At 43.6% G+C, this 13588-nt stretch overlaps 1 protein-coding gene across 2 annotated transcripts; it reads left to right on the plus strand.

The window, feature by feature from the left end:
- The first annotated feature begins 242 nt into the window (after positions 1-242).
- On the plus strand, positions 243-13585 carry LOC136427727 (mesenchyme-specific cell surface glycoprotein-like). Of its 2 annotated transcripts, none has more exons than XM_066416842.1 (11): positions 243-539; positions 4325-4546; positions 4944-5148; positions 5602-5773; positions 5921-6035; positions 10106-10279; positions 10660-10728; positions 11011-11258; positions 11571-11791; positions 12237-12336; positions 12741-13585. In XM_066416842.1, exons 1-11 carry the CDS (start codon positions 332-334, stop codon positions 12813-12815), a joined length of 1809 nt encoding a protein of 602 aa, XP_066272939.1. In that variant the 5' UTR covers positions 243-331; the 3' UTR covers positions 12816-13585. The 2 variants fall into 2 exon arrangements, with proteins under 2 accessions (XP_066272939.1, XP_066272938.1); XM_066416841.1 differs by having other exon boundaries at positions 245-539; positions 12237-12348.
- Positions 13586-13588: the final 3 nt, after the last annotated feature.

A 13588-nucleotide genomic window follows, 5' to 3' on the forward strand; every position in this document is an offset into this window, starting at 1 on the left:
ACATAAGACAACAGACATGATATGCAGTATGATGAATCGGTGACATGCCGAGGGTGTAAGTAGTTAGCCAGTCACACTTGGTACATATACTGGGGTACTACCAAGAAGAGAAAGATGTTTAAGCTAGTATCTTCCAGGGTCTCTTCTCGAGCTCCTTGAGGCTTTTTGCGGATTGTTACCATTTGTGTGAGTTGAACGCTTTAAGCACTGTGGGAAATCACGTGATGATAAGCGAACCGTGTCAGATCAGAAAGAGTCAGAAACTCCGTAATAGCAGACGGACTATAGCTAACTGTTGCCATTGCTTGCCGCTCATCAGTGATTTTGAAAAATGACAATGTGGATGTTGTCTGTATTCATCATTTTCTGTCTTGCTGGTAGTTTCCAGTGCCAAGCAACGATCACACTGAAGCGCATTTCCTCCGTGTACCTGCCTTACAGTCTTGACCAGGATGGGCAAGCAGAGTTCGCCATGGGGGACAGAGGCGCTGTGGAAAAGTTCAGCTATGACTCCGAACAGTACCGGGTCTATGCTGCAGGTATGTAGTTAACGTTAGTCAGTTACTTCAGACTTGGCTGATATGTAGACGTGCCCTGGCCTTTTCAAGTGGCACTCTTCAATACGTATACAAACCTAGTCTCTGCCAGACTAACTACGCCATCTCTAGGAGAATATTTGCCAGGGAAGTTTGCCCACCACCAGAGGGTCTCATTTGCAAGCTTAAGCGCGGGCGAATTATTGATCATACTGTGGACTAACTCTACTGGCCAATTATTCCTTTTTTTGTCGAATTCTAACGGGGGGCGCCCTAACATCGCACGCGCCCTAACATCGCACGGATTTTTTACTGATCTTATTTTGCATAAGTACGCCGTGTTTGTGTCCAATGACTATGCTGATAAGGAAGGTAAATAAACAAAGTTCATGCACATAATTGTCATTTACATTCAAAACATATGTGTACATATTCATTTCTTGTTTTGTCGAAAAGTAGGATTTTGACAATAATGATGGTAGCGCTAAGTAGAGGGTCACTGCGTAGCTAGACGGCCCGGCACCTAGATATACGACCTGTGCCAAGCAGATACATAAGTCACACAGCTATCATACACATAAGAAAAATAACTTCATAAAACACTAAAAAGTTGGGTCTTTAAGTGTTTGTTGAGAAGAAACCGACCAAAGAAAAACAACGTAAACATTGCTGTCGTCTGACGACGTTGTTTTCCCGCCATTTTTTTGGGCCGCGATGGTGGCGGAACGATTCAACGCACAATTTTGTTACGCTCTAACATGTGATTGGTACCGTCTATGAAAAGGAAACTGAATACAGAGCTAGAGATGGCGAAGATATTTCCCAATAAATAGACGGAGTATTGTTGATGTAAGCGGTGTCGTTTTTTCGTAATGATTTCGTAAGTCGGGCCGCATTCAATACGTACGTCGGGCCGCGTAGTAGCCTATTTCCCGTGGAAACATGAGCTGGCATGCGCTAGATATAGCCGTTCTCACATGACGTGAGAAGTGCACACAGTCAACATTTTCCGGTCAAAACAAAAGCTAGAATATAGCAGACTTCAAGCCTTATTTACATTTCCCTAACTTCATCACCAACTTCCGAAGAGAGCAAAATTATATGTATACCAAAGCGTAATAAGTTAGGCACACTATCTGGCGTAGCACTAAATCAGAAGGTACATTCGTGAAAATGTCTCACAGCGTCTTCCGCATGTAACGCGGAGCATGAAGGGCCCATGAACAGTATGAATACATTTCTTGTCCAAGTATGGTCTTTAATGAATGTGTTCAAAATTCATTCATTAAAACATTACCATTCTCTGGCAACCAGCAATGGAGCGCCGTGAGTTCCAGCGCGTAAAAAAACGTCCTATGTTTAGGAACCTCCCGTTACTATCCATACGGCCCGTCGAAAGGCCTAGTGGAGGCTATACAAACCTGACATGTTACGCCACGAGGCGGTTTACCGGGTATGTAATGCAAACAAACAAACAAACAAACGAACAAACAAACCTACAAACACAATATTGGGGCCTGCATGCTAGGAATTCAAACCAACAACCAAAATGCCGTCTTGCCACGTAGCTGCACGACAGGCTATAGTCTAGACTCGTGGGAATGAGGACTAAGGGTTATCAATGCAGTGATCAGAAATGCTATTCCAAATGAACCAATCGGGTATGTTAATCCACTGTTCAGGTGTTGTTATCTTTCCTACCATGTTCTCCCATGTAATATTTGTCCAATGTTTTTTTTTTTTTTGCGATCAACCCGTGGTGTTGAGTTTCGCCGAGTCTTCATTGTGGCTTTTTGGTAACTTATGCTAGGGCTACATTTCCAAGCCTGGACCCGACCGGGCTGTTCAAGAAAACAATGAATAAAAGCTGCATATTAAGAATATACATAACGTATGGTAAGGAATAATTTTTCAAAAGTTTTGTGTCTTTTGTTGTCTTCTATATCATAGTTTCCACAAGCTGCCCGGCCGGGCCCCGGATTGGAAATGTGACCCTAGCACAAGCCCGACCGTCTTAATCATGTGGATCCGCCAATCAATTTTCCCCAAATAAGGTTGCTTCAATACTACAAATCGTACAAAGAAGCTGCAAAATTATAAGTCTGGGGTGGAAATTGCGAAATGGATGTACTGATGTCGTAATCATCGTAATCATTTTGCCATGTACACCAGTACAACTAAACTGAAAAATGTATTACGAACCCTGAGCAAAGTCTTTCACAACGGCATGTAACTAATTCTAGAAGGAACACTACACGAATGCCTCACATGCGACAGTCACCCAAGGATAACACTGGTAATCTCGGTGTTATCATTAAGAAATGTTCACGCTATATGTACCCGACCAATTGACACCAAAGCTGGTAGTGAGAGCTCTCATCAAAGCCACAGCAAAAACATTTTATGGATGGCATTAGCGCGCTCATTATAATTTTCTCTCATTAAATATATCGTGTCGTATACGCGTAGCCATGATTGTACTTGTAGAAGTGACACTAGTGAGGTAGCCATGACTGTAGTTGTAGAAGTGAAACTTGTTATGTATATATAGTGGTAAAAATGGCACCAATGTTGTCACCAAGTGCAGTTGCCATTTGTAAGTAATACCAGTCTATACCACACTAATGTCACTTTGTGCACTTCTTGCATTGAATACATGTACAGGAACAAAGGACTTGTTGGTTGTGATATCATGTTTTGTAGCTTCGATTCTTATTACAACATTTATGGTGTATATCAAGAAAATACCACATTTTGCATCTTTTTACCCATCTTGATTTTTTTTCGCCCTCTGGTATTAAATCTGAAGGCCTAAGTATCAAATTGGTAAAATGTGGCAAAAAGGTAGCAAAAGACTGGTTTTGTAAAGTAAACGGCATCAAGATGGCTTCGATTGGTGAAATTTGTCAAAATGTTTCAAACAACAAATGTTTTCAACAGCTGTTTCCAGTTGTTACAACAAGGTTAAGTACTGAAGACATGTACAGGTAGCGATAAATACATTCTTTGTAGCGAATGAAGTTTGTGTCGTCACGATTTTCACCGGGAAGCCCTTAACCACAGAAAAGACAGATTTCTGGTCCCCTGCAGCAATTTGTTCTTATGTTTGTCGTTGGAAAATGTCACAAAGAACGATCTCACTGCAAATTGGTCGAGGCATGCGATCTTCAAACTCTAGTTGCTTGTGAATTGTCCGAGTCAGCTGAACGTTTTTTGCCGCTGCCGCTTGGTATTCGTGACTGCAAATAAAAACGGACGTTACAAAAATGCGTGCATGATTCACACATCCCTCTAAGCAGATCTTCCGGTGGCAGAATCGTTTGAACTGTTTGGAGAGTGTATTGTTGTTTCCTGCTCACACAACAAGAGTTCGGCGACCTCGTACCTCCACGACACATTTTGAGCCTTTGTATATCTATCGTTTTATCTTGTCTATTCATGAAGATAGGATCGACCGAAAACACATTTTCGTACTTTTTGAGAGATACACCGACACGTATTCATCCACGTTCTAGTAAATTAAAGCCACCTACGGCATGTCCGGTGAACGTCCAGTTCCCATTCATTCAGAAACTGACTGCTTTTGTAGGTATCTATGTGGTGAGCACATCCGGATGTTGCGGTGTTTTAGATGAGACAACAGGAAGATGGCCAAGACCACGCAGTCTGTAAAAAGCCTCTCTGACCAGGCAACTAGAGAGTGCACATCTATCTATTCCTACATATATACTCTAAGGTCGTCAAATACAATGTTTTAAAAATGACAGACTGCTTTCAATCCACACCAGGCAAGGCTGGAATTCTGAACGTTATCGACATCTCCGCCCCCTCCACTCCACGTGTGCTCCATCGACAGAAGCTGCCAGGAGAGGCCATTGCCATTGACCTGTGCGGGGCCCACCTTGCGGTGACTCTTACTGGGCAATCTTACGTTGACTCCGGCAAGGTTTTGGTGTTCAGAAAATACAGCGATGGACAAACATCCATGGAGCCCGTGCAGGACATGCCAGGTGCGTAAGTCACCGAACTCGTAGCAATTTTTTGGTCAATTCTCTGCAACTTTATCATGGTGGCATCTGGTAATCGAAGCTCCGTGATTTCATGCGCAACTAGGCCTCTTTCACGTTTACGTTTAGGTTTCTCTCTCCCTTGCCTTGTGACGCATATATGGAACGCCAGCAAGAAAACTGTATGAGATTTTAGGACAAATTAGGAGGAGCCGCTAGCCCATCGCCTACATTTGAATACTTGTAATCAATACCTTTATTCCCGTCTTCATGTGTTCATGTTCCTAATCGTACATCTGTTCTGTGTTGCCACTGTTATAAACAAATTGATTGAGTACGGCACCACTGTGTATCATTTGTACTTTCCAAAAAAAAAGAAAATGCCTTTACTTCCTTTCAGTTGGCACTCGACCTGATTCAGTCAAATTCACCAAAGATTGCAGAAGGCTAGTGGTTGGTAATGAGGCACCTGCAGGAGAAGATTTGTCGGGAAACTTCGTGGATCCCGAAGGATCAGTGATGGTGATTGACTTCGGGTCGGAAGACATCGGCAGCGTCATCGATCCCGACGTGCGAACAGCAGACTTCCGAAAATTTGATGCCCTGTAAGTGGCCGATATTTAAGCATAATGCTACAGTCCGAATAGACAAAAAGGGGCCCTGACGTGTTTTTTTGCACTTTCGGGCGTGACCCCTGCGTGGCCCCGTATGGCTGACGGGCTATTTTGGGGCTCGGCCGGGACCCCGAACAATTCAAGCATGGACTTAAAATCAACGCGGGGGCCGGTAACAAACAGGCGCCTTGAGTCAATCGCGCGAACACCGGGAGGTGCCCTTCCGGTAACCGGCAGTCCACCGGGGCAAGTCTTCGGGGCCCGGCCGGGACTACACCCCCTACGGGCACCGGTGACAATGGGATCGGACAGTAACATAACTGGGTGAATAGATAAAGTATACATATGATACAGCTGCATACATAAGAAACGTTCTGATATTTCATGTGTTATTCGTGCCACTGTTCGTTGTCAACTCTTTCTAAAACTTCGTCTGTATTTCAGAGGAGAATTCTATCAATCCTTTGGTGTCCGCTGGCTCTTGAAGGATTTGACAGTATCCTCCAGCACACAGACGATACCACCAATCCTTACCAACTCTAGTTTCTATCAAACCCAGGAGCCAGAATCCATCACCTTAAACGAGGATGAGTCAAAAGCCTACATTTGTCTTCAGGTGGGAGTTGGTGCTTTTGCCTATCATTTTGTCCTTATAAATCTAAGTTATAAATCTAAGATTGTTACCTTTCTCCTTTCATAATCTTAAAGGCAAGCAATCCTTTCAGCTTGTAAGTCTGGATGGTCTTCTTTTTCGCATCCTTAGACCAGCAACGCCATTGCCGTTCTTGACATGGCTACAGCTACATTTGACAACCTATATCCACTGGGAACAAAGTACTGGGGCGTGTCATCATTGGATGCAAGTGACGATGATGGAGGTACGGTATGTGTGTGTGTGTGTGTATTTTGCCTTAGATTGAACCTGTTACAATCGTTGTGCAATAAACTTTGACTTGACTTGACTACATACAACCTTGCATACATACATACATACACCCTTGCAAATACATTCATGCATACATACATACATGCATACATACATATACATACATACATACATACATACACGCACGCACACACATCACTCACTCTCACTCTCTCCCCTAGCTAAGTCAGCCGTTGGGGCAGCCACCGTGGATCACAGATCTAAAGGAGTGGACCGGTCATTCAGCCAACCAGATGACCAGACTGGCGGAAGACCGCCAGCAGTGGAGAGCTTTCACTGAGAGCTATGCTGCCCCGACGGCTGACTAAGCTATGGGAGAGAGTGAGAGTGAGTGATGTGTGTGTGCGTGTATGTATGTATGTAGGTATGTATGTATATGTATGTATGTATGTATGCATGAATGTATTTGCAAGGGTGTATGTATGTATGTATGTATGTACGACCGACGGGGACGTCCCCGTGGCCGCGTACCCTCCGCTTTTCCCTGAAGGATTGTGTGTGCAAGAGTGCCTTTCGCCCAAGACACATGCCCGAACCACTGCAGTTCTTTTTAACTAAGGACAAGAAACTGTCAAGTGGGCCTTGCAGAGTTTGGATGCGTTTCTTGACTTCTTTGTTTGTGGTGTGGGATGTCCAGTGAACTCGTAGCAGTCTGCGATAACAGTTCATTTCAAACGCGTTGATTCTCTTCGCTATTTCTGCATTTAGTGTCCACGACTCAGCGCCATACAGGAATATTGATAACACAAGGCAATGTAGTAGACGGATCTTTGTTGACATGGAGATCTTATGACTGGACCAAATGTGTTTGAGTTTTTACAGTGCAAGGGTTGACTTAGCAATCCTAACTTTCACCTCTTTGGCTGAACTAGAGTCTTCTGTCTGGACAGATTCAAGGTGAAAGGTGAAAGGAGACAACCCTGGCGAACTCCCACTGACGTAGGGAAGCACTCACTGAACTCTCCCCCTGTCATGACCATGCTTTGTGATGACTTATATAGTGCTTCTATGGAGTTTACAATCCCCCCTACTTAAACCGGCGCATCACTGCCCACAGACCGTCCTGCCATACTCTGTCGAAATACTTCTTGTAGTCAACAAAAGTGTGGTACACCGGTTTCTCGAGCTCTCTGTACTTCTCACAGATCAGGCGAAGGTTGAAGATCTGTTCGGCACAGGACCTGTCCTTCCTGAATCCGGCTTGTTCTTCAGAAAGTATCTGCTCGGCCTGTGGCTGGAGCTGGTTCAAAATGACTTTCAGGAGAATTTTACTTGGGTGTGAGATCAGGCTTATGGTACGATAGTTCAAGGATAGTTCGAGCATTTCTTTAGGTTGCCCTTCTTTGGGAGGGGGGTAACTACGGAAGTTGTCCAGGCCTCGGGCCACTTGCCAGTTTTAAATACATGGTTACAGATCCTTGTATACAGTTTGACAACTGTCTCTCCTCCTGTTTTGAGAAGTTCTGCTGGCACATTGTTTATACCAGGTGACTTTCCCAGTTTTAAGGCTTGCTGCTATAACCTCTGACTCAAGAATGCCTGGAGCGTCATCTTCTTGCAGTTGACAGGCTGTTGATTTTAATTCTTTCAGTACCTCTTCTTCTGCTGTCAGTTGGTAGTTGTACAGGTCTTGACAGTAGGTCTTCCAGCGCCTTAAGATATCTGGCTTTGTAGTTTAAGCAAATTGCCTTCATCATCTTCATTGCACGAAGTCTGGTTGCCTTTCTTCCGGGAGAGTGGCTTTATTGTGTTGAATGCCTGCTCTGTATTGTTGTTTCGTATTCCAGCTTCGACACTCTTGCATTCTTGTTGTATCCGCTCTTCCTTGGCAACCTTGATTGCCTGTTTTACTTCCCGGTTAACGTTTGCTTTTTGGTATTCTCTGTTGTTCTATCGAGTTCTTAACCTGTCCCCTTTCTTTCTCCTTCTTTCGTCACACTTCTGAAGTACCTCTTCATTAAACCATGGACGTTTTGTTCGCCTTCCTTTCCCCAGTGTGGATTCAGCAGCAGCCTTCAGATGTGTCTCTACCTCTTTTGCTAAGTTGTCGACCTCTATGGTGTTGCCCGCCACTAGAGGTACAAGCCTTTGTTCAATCTCAGCTTGGTATGCAGCAAGAATGCTGGACTCCTTGAGTTTTCTACATTGTAGTGGATTCTTCCGTTATCTCTTTTCCCTGGTGTTTTTAGACGTAACGTAACGTGACCAGTTAACGTCCAATTTATCATTATTATTCAAAACGTATTTATCTTAAAACCGCGCGGACAGAGCCAAATGTCAAACCCATGGGCAGAAATATCAGCTCTTCTAAAAAGAAAATGCATGGTGTGTAAGTTTTTCTCCGCCTGTTTAACGCCGTGCGAGCATGTATCTATACTGATGTATATGATGTGAAATTGTGCTAGCGTAACCCGCCATTATCGTCCACCTCAGTCTTTTCACTTCTGGTGCTATGCTTGAAGAACATAGACCAGAAAAAATGCACAGTAACTATCCAAAGTGGTCTACAGACAAATGATAGTAAAATAATTATGTTTGACCCGCCGCTTGCTTGACGCGATGGAAAAAAACAATATTGATCTGTGATTTTCAACGACATGCGCGGCACGTGGCGTTCACGTGATAAACGCATGGCTTTTACTTTTTGCCGTGCAAAAATTGACCACCCGCCCGGGAGTCGCTAGGTTGTATCAAACCTTCCTAAAACTGGTAAGAGTTTCAAACCTCGAATCACCATGGATAGTCTGAATATCAAAGAAAGGTTTAACGTCAGCTACTTGTAAAAGATACTAGCTATCGTGTACGTTACAAACAGATGATGAAGTACGCGGTGTCGAATTATATATGAAATACGACATGCATGACGATTCCGTGCAACTTGTTGTTACTAGTTCAGGAGTTTGTTGTGTTACATCGCTGGACGTAAACCTTGTTTTGTATAAAAGAGAGATGGCTAAGGATCATACTTATGACGTTCTTTGTTGCTCATGAGAACAGGCTTTGGCATAATACACCGCGACATGTGGACATGACCCAAACTGGACGTAAACTTCTCCCGCGCGTAAATAGGACACGTTACGTTACATCCAGTGTTGTCATTACTAGGTCGTGGTCACTCCCAACGTCTGCGCCTGGGAAAGTGCGAGTTCTTGCTAGGTTTAGCCAAGACACGTGTTTTTTCCCCGATAAGGACGTAGTCGATCATGTTATGTGTCCTGCCATCTGGTGAGTGCCAGGTTGCTTTCCTGCTAAGTTTGTGTTGCGAGAAGGTGTTAGCGACGGATAACGTATGGTACCTGGCAAACTCTAACAGCCGAATTCCCCTGTCGTTTGTCTTACCCAAGCCATGTTTACCGACTGTACCATGCCAATCCTTGTGAGCAACAGTCCCTATTTTGGCATCCCAGTCTCCGAGCAGCATAGTTATGTCGGCACTCTTTGCATGACAGTTGTAAGGTCGTCATAAAAAAAACCTATACGGTATGTGTATGTGTGTATGTGTGTGTGTGTGTGTGTGTGTGTGTGTGTGTGTGTGTGTGTGTGTGTGTGTGTGTGTGTATGTATGTACATGTATGTATGTATGTATGTGAGCATTAATGTATTTGTAAGGGTGTTTGTATGTATGTATGTATGTATGTATGTATGCAAGGTTGTATGTAGTCAAGTCAAGTCAAAGTTTATTTCACAACGATTGTAACAGGTACAATCTAAGGCAAAATACTACTGGCTACTTATATCAAGCTAGCACAAACTACAGGAAGGGTCTAGGCTATACAATGTTCTAGTACAAACTACAGGAAGATTCTAGGCTATTCAATGATGTCAATGGTAGATGATATCAACAGGAGGTGCAATAGGGATTTGTGTATGTCAATCATACAATTACATGATGAGGAGTTGAATATATGTGTGTAAGGGCGTATGTATGTAGGCATGAAAGCGTGGAACACAAGGATCACACTAAAAAGAAGAAAACGTAATACAATTGTATGTATTACCCAGGAATTCGCTTCCAAAACTGGCCAATCTATGGGCTACGGCAACCGGACGCAATATCGTATTTTCTGCACGGCGACACGGGATACATCGTGACAGCCGACGAAGGCAGTTCCACCAAGGTTTCTCTTCAGGGTGTGGAGTACGACGAGCAATTGAAAGGGGAAGACATTGATGAAAGTTAGTTATTTCAAAACCTTCCCACACCTTTCAGTATATAGGGTGGTGCCCATCTTCGTTTTCATAAATTGGGCCACATAATAGCCCTAGTCCACATATAGCAGTGGTGTGTGTTCAACTACCATACTATTTGTAGTTCGCGCTCAGCAGAAAAAAAAAACAGTATACACCATTGTTAATGCATTTGGTATGACCCGACCGGGGTTTGATCATTTTTGATGGTATTGTCTTCCTCTTCCTATTCCTAAAAATGGTACTTTGATTAATCTATGGATGACTAACAATTTCTTAGTTTGTCTTCTTATCCATTTCTCTGACGCGGAACCTGGTACAGAGAGTGTAACTTTAACTACTGACAAGGGTCTCATTCTTGGTTTCAGTGGATCTCCTCTCATCCTCTTTTTCGTCTGAAAGACTGAAAGAAGCTATAAGCAATGACAAGGAGTTAGGTACGCCATATGAGTTATACAGTTGTATACAACACAACGTTTTGTACACACATACATATGTAACCGTTATATACATACAAGGGACGTTGCATGGTACTATAGTCGTGAATACCGTATCAAAATGTGCATGGCGGCCACGTGTTGGTCGTTGATAAAACCTCATTGGTAGTTCATGGCTTTCAAATGGCACTTGTTCGGTGCAATATCTCTTTCTTCTTCTCTTGCCTGCATTCGATGAAAACTCCATCAGTGTGTCAATCAACTTGTGTGTCTCGACTTCAGGCTGCCTGAGGTTCAGTTCCGTTGACGGGTTGGACCCGACTGAACCATCCAAACTCTACCGGCTCCACACGTTCGGGGGACGGGGCGTGTCCATCTTCCGGGCGGACGACCTGAGCCTGGTGTGGGACAGCGGAGACGACCTGGAGAGAATGGAGGCGAAGTTCTACCCGGAAATCTTCAACTCGCGGTACAATGATAGGGGAGATGAAAGGCCGACTGACCAGTTCGACGACAGATCGTGCAAGAGGGTGGGTATTATTTCGTCTATAGCTAGTGCCTGCCCTTTGAGCTGTTCGTCATTCCTATGAAATGATAGCGAAGCGATGTACTTAACATTATCTGTTCAGGAAAACTTCATAGTATGTCTTTCTTACCATCCACATGCACCGATATGAAGTTTCAAACCCAACCGCTCATATTCAACGCACTGCATCAGCGTTGACGAACGTTCAGTATGTCATGCCATGTCATGTCATGTTATGTCGTGGGCTCGCGGTGGAGTGGAGCATTATGACAGCATTGCAATGTCTTTCTTTGACACAACTTCGGAATATTTGTAGGGAACGGAGCCTCAGTCACTTACAGTGGGTCGCTTAGGGAACAGCACCATTCTCTTCGTCGCCGCGCAGAAGACTGGATCCGTCTTCATTTACTCCCTTGACGCCGGAGAAGGAATAACTCCGACGTTCCAGAGCGTGTACTGGGGAGGGAGGGCTGACCTGACCTGGGAGGAGGCGTACCAGGCCAGGCAGGTGGGTGACACCGACGTGGAAGACATGAGGTGAGCCATAGTACGTAGTGGCGTCGCGGTGGCGCAGTGGCAGGGTGTTTGGCCAAAACTCAGAGGTCCTAGGTTCAACTCCGGGGTCCCCTGACTTGTCTCGTTGTGCCCTTGGGAAAGGCACTTAACAGGACTTTTCCCACTTCACTCAGATGAAAGTGAGTAGCTAGCTTCGGTTAGGGACGTCCCTCAGATAGGACGTTAAATGGAGGCCCCGTTTGTAGGAGAGCCACACCCCGAGCACGTAAAATAACCCAACAAGCTTTATGAAAAGAGTAGGGGTCCAATGATTTGAATTAGTGTAGCTAAGTTGACCTTGATCATGTTTACATCTTCTACTTTCCTGCATCTTTGTTCCGGATGACAACAACCCTACCATAGAGTAATGACAAGTCGCTTCTCGTATTTGACCTGGACAATGTCCGTATTTTCGTCTTTCCTGCAGCTTTGTTTCCGGTGATAAGAGTCCTAACGGCAAGCCTCTTCTTTTGGTGGGCGGGACGTCCAGTGGTACCGTGTCCATATACGAAGTGATGGAATCTGCGGTAACCGCCAAAGTATGTAAAATCATATTAAGGACATAATAACTTTCAGTCTAAGGGAAATATGAATATGCTACAATATAGAGTTAGTTAACTTATTACGAGTCAGACAGTTCAGACTATCAAAAAGACACCTCTAATGTAGAATCTTGCCGATAAGCTGTTTTATAAGAACATGCCGTGGACTACTAAATGTAAAGTTGGGAAGTACTGCATGCTTCACGTTTGATGTTGATCGTCTTTTGCTTTGACAAGGAATGTGAAAAAATGCCCATGAATCTTTTAAGATGTTTTCATCCTTTCGTTGTAATTTCGGTAAAGGAAAGCAAGAAGTAAAACTTCCGTCTACAATGAAGGCTGGACCGATGCTCTGCACATTAATGATGTATTTTGTGCTACTTTCACAGGCTACCACCACGGGAACAACTGACCTGTATCTGTCGCTGACCACCATTCTGTGTCTCTTGGTCCTCCGTGGCTAACTACAACATATACCTCAACATATGTCTTATGTCTTCAAAACATGTCTGAGGCAGGGTTTAGCATCTTTGGTATTTGTGGAGATTCAACCATTCCAGGAAGTTATCATGTCAACGTTATGGAAATAATCAATAGAGTAGTAAATTATTAAATATATCGGAGAGATTTTTTGTGAGGAATGTAAATGTACTAATCTGTATATCATTGACATTTAGTATTTTTAGGTCTTGAAATAGCTGCATGTGAGCCAAAGTTAAATGCAGCTGCTATTCTTGTGAATTTCTTTTGGAGGGTTATAACAGTGAAGTGTTGTGCAGTAGGCGCGTCCCCAAACAATGTTATAGTAAGTCAAGTATCGTTAAATTAGGCTGATATATATAGTTGTGAGAGTCTTTTGAAGTAATCAAGGAGGTTCCATTACATAACCTTGATGTAATGCTCAATGTACATTGAACCATGGCACTGAAAGATCCATACATTTTGTACAGAAGCGTTTGCCAGAGCTGTATGAGTTGTATTTCTCCATCACAAGGAATTAAAGCAGTACATTTATCTATCTTATTTATTTATCAATCTATTTATCAACATGTATGTTACTCTTGGACTTAGGCTGCATTTGCCCCATGTTTTGAATCCTGACCTGTATGTCCCAACCATGGGTCTTTGATTTTAACATTGAGATATGTGAGGCTTTCTTGATGAGTAGTTTTCTGTCATAAAATTCATGCCGTATGTTGGCATTGAATTATGCATTTCCAATAAAGACATGATGCAA

The sequence above is a fragment of the Branchiostoma lanceolatum genome, chromosome 2 (assembly GCF_035083965.1).
Source record: "Branchiostoma lanceolatum isolate klBraLanc5 chromosome 2, klBraLanc5.hap2, whole genome shotgun sequence".
Lineage (NCBI taxonomy): Eukaryota > Metazoa > Chordata > Leptocardii > Amphioxiformes > Branchiostomatidae > Branchiostoma > Branchiostoma lanceolatum.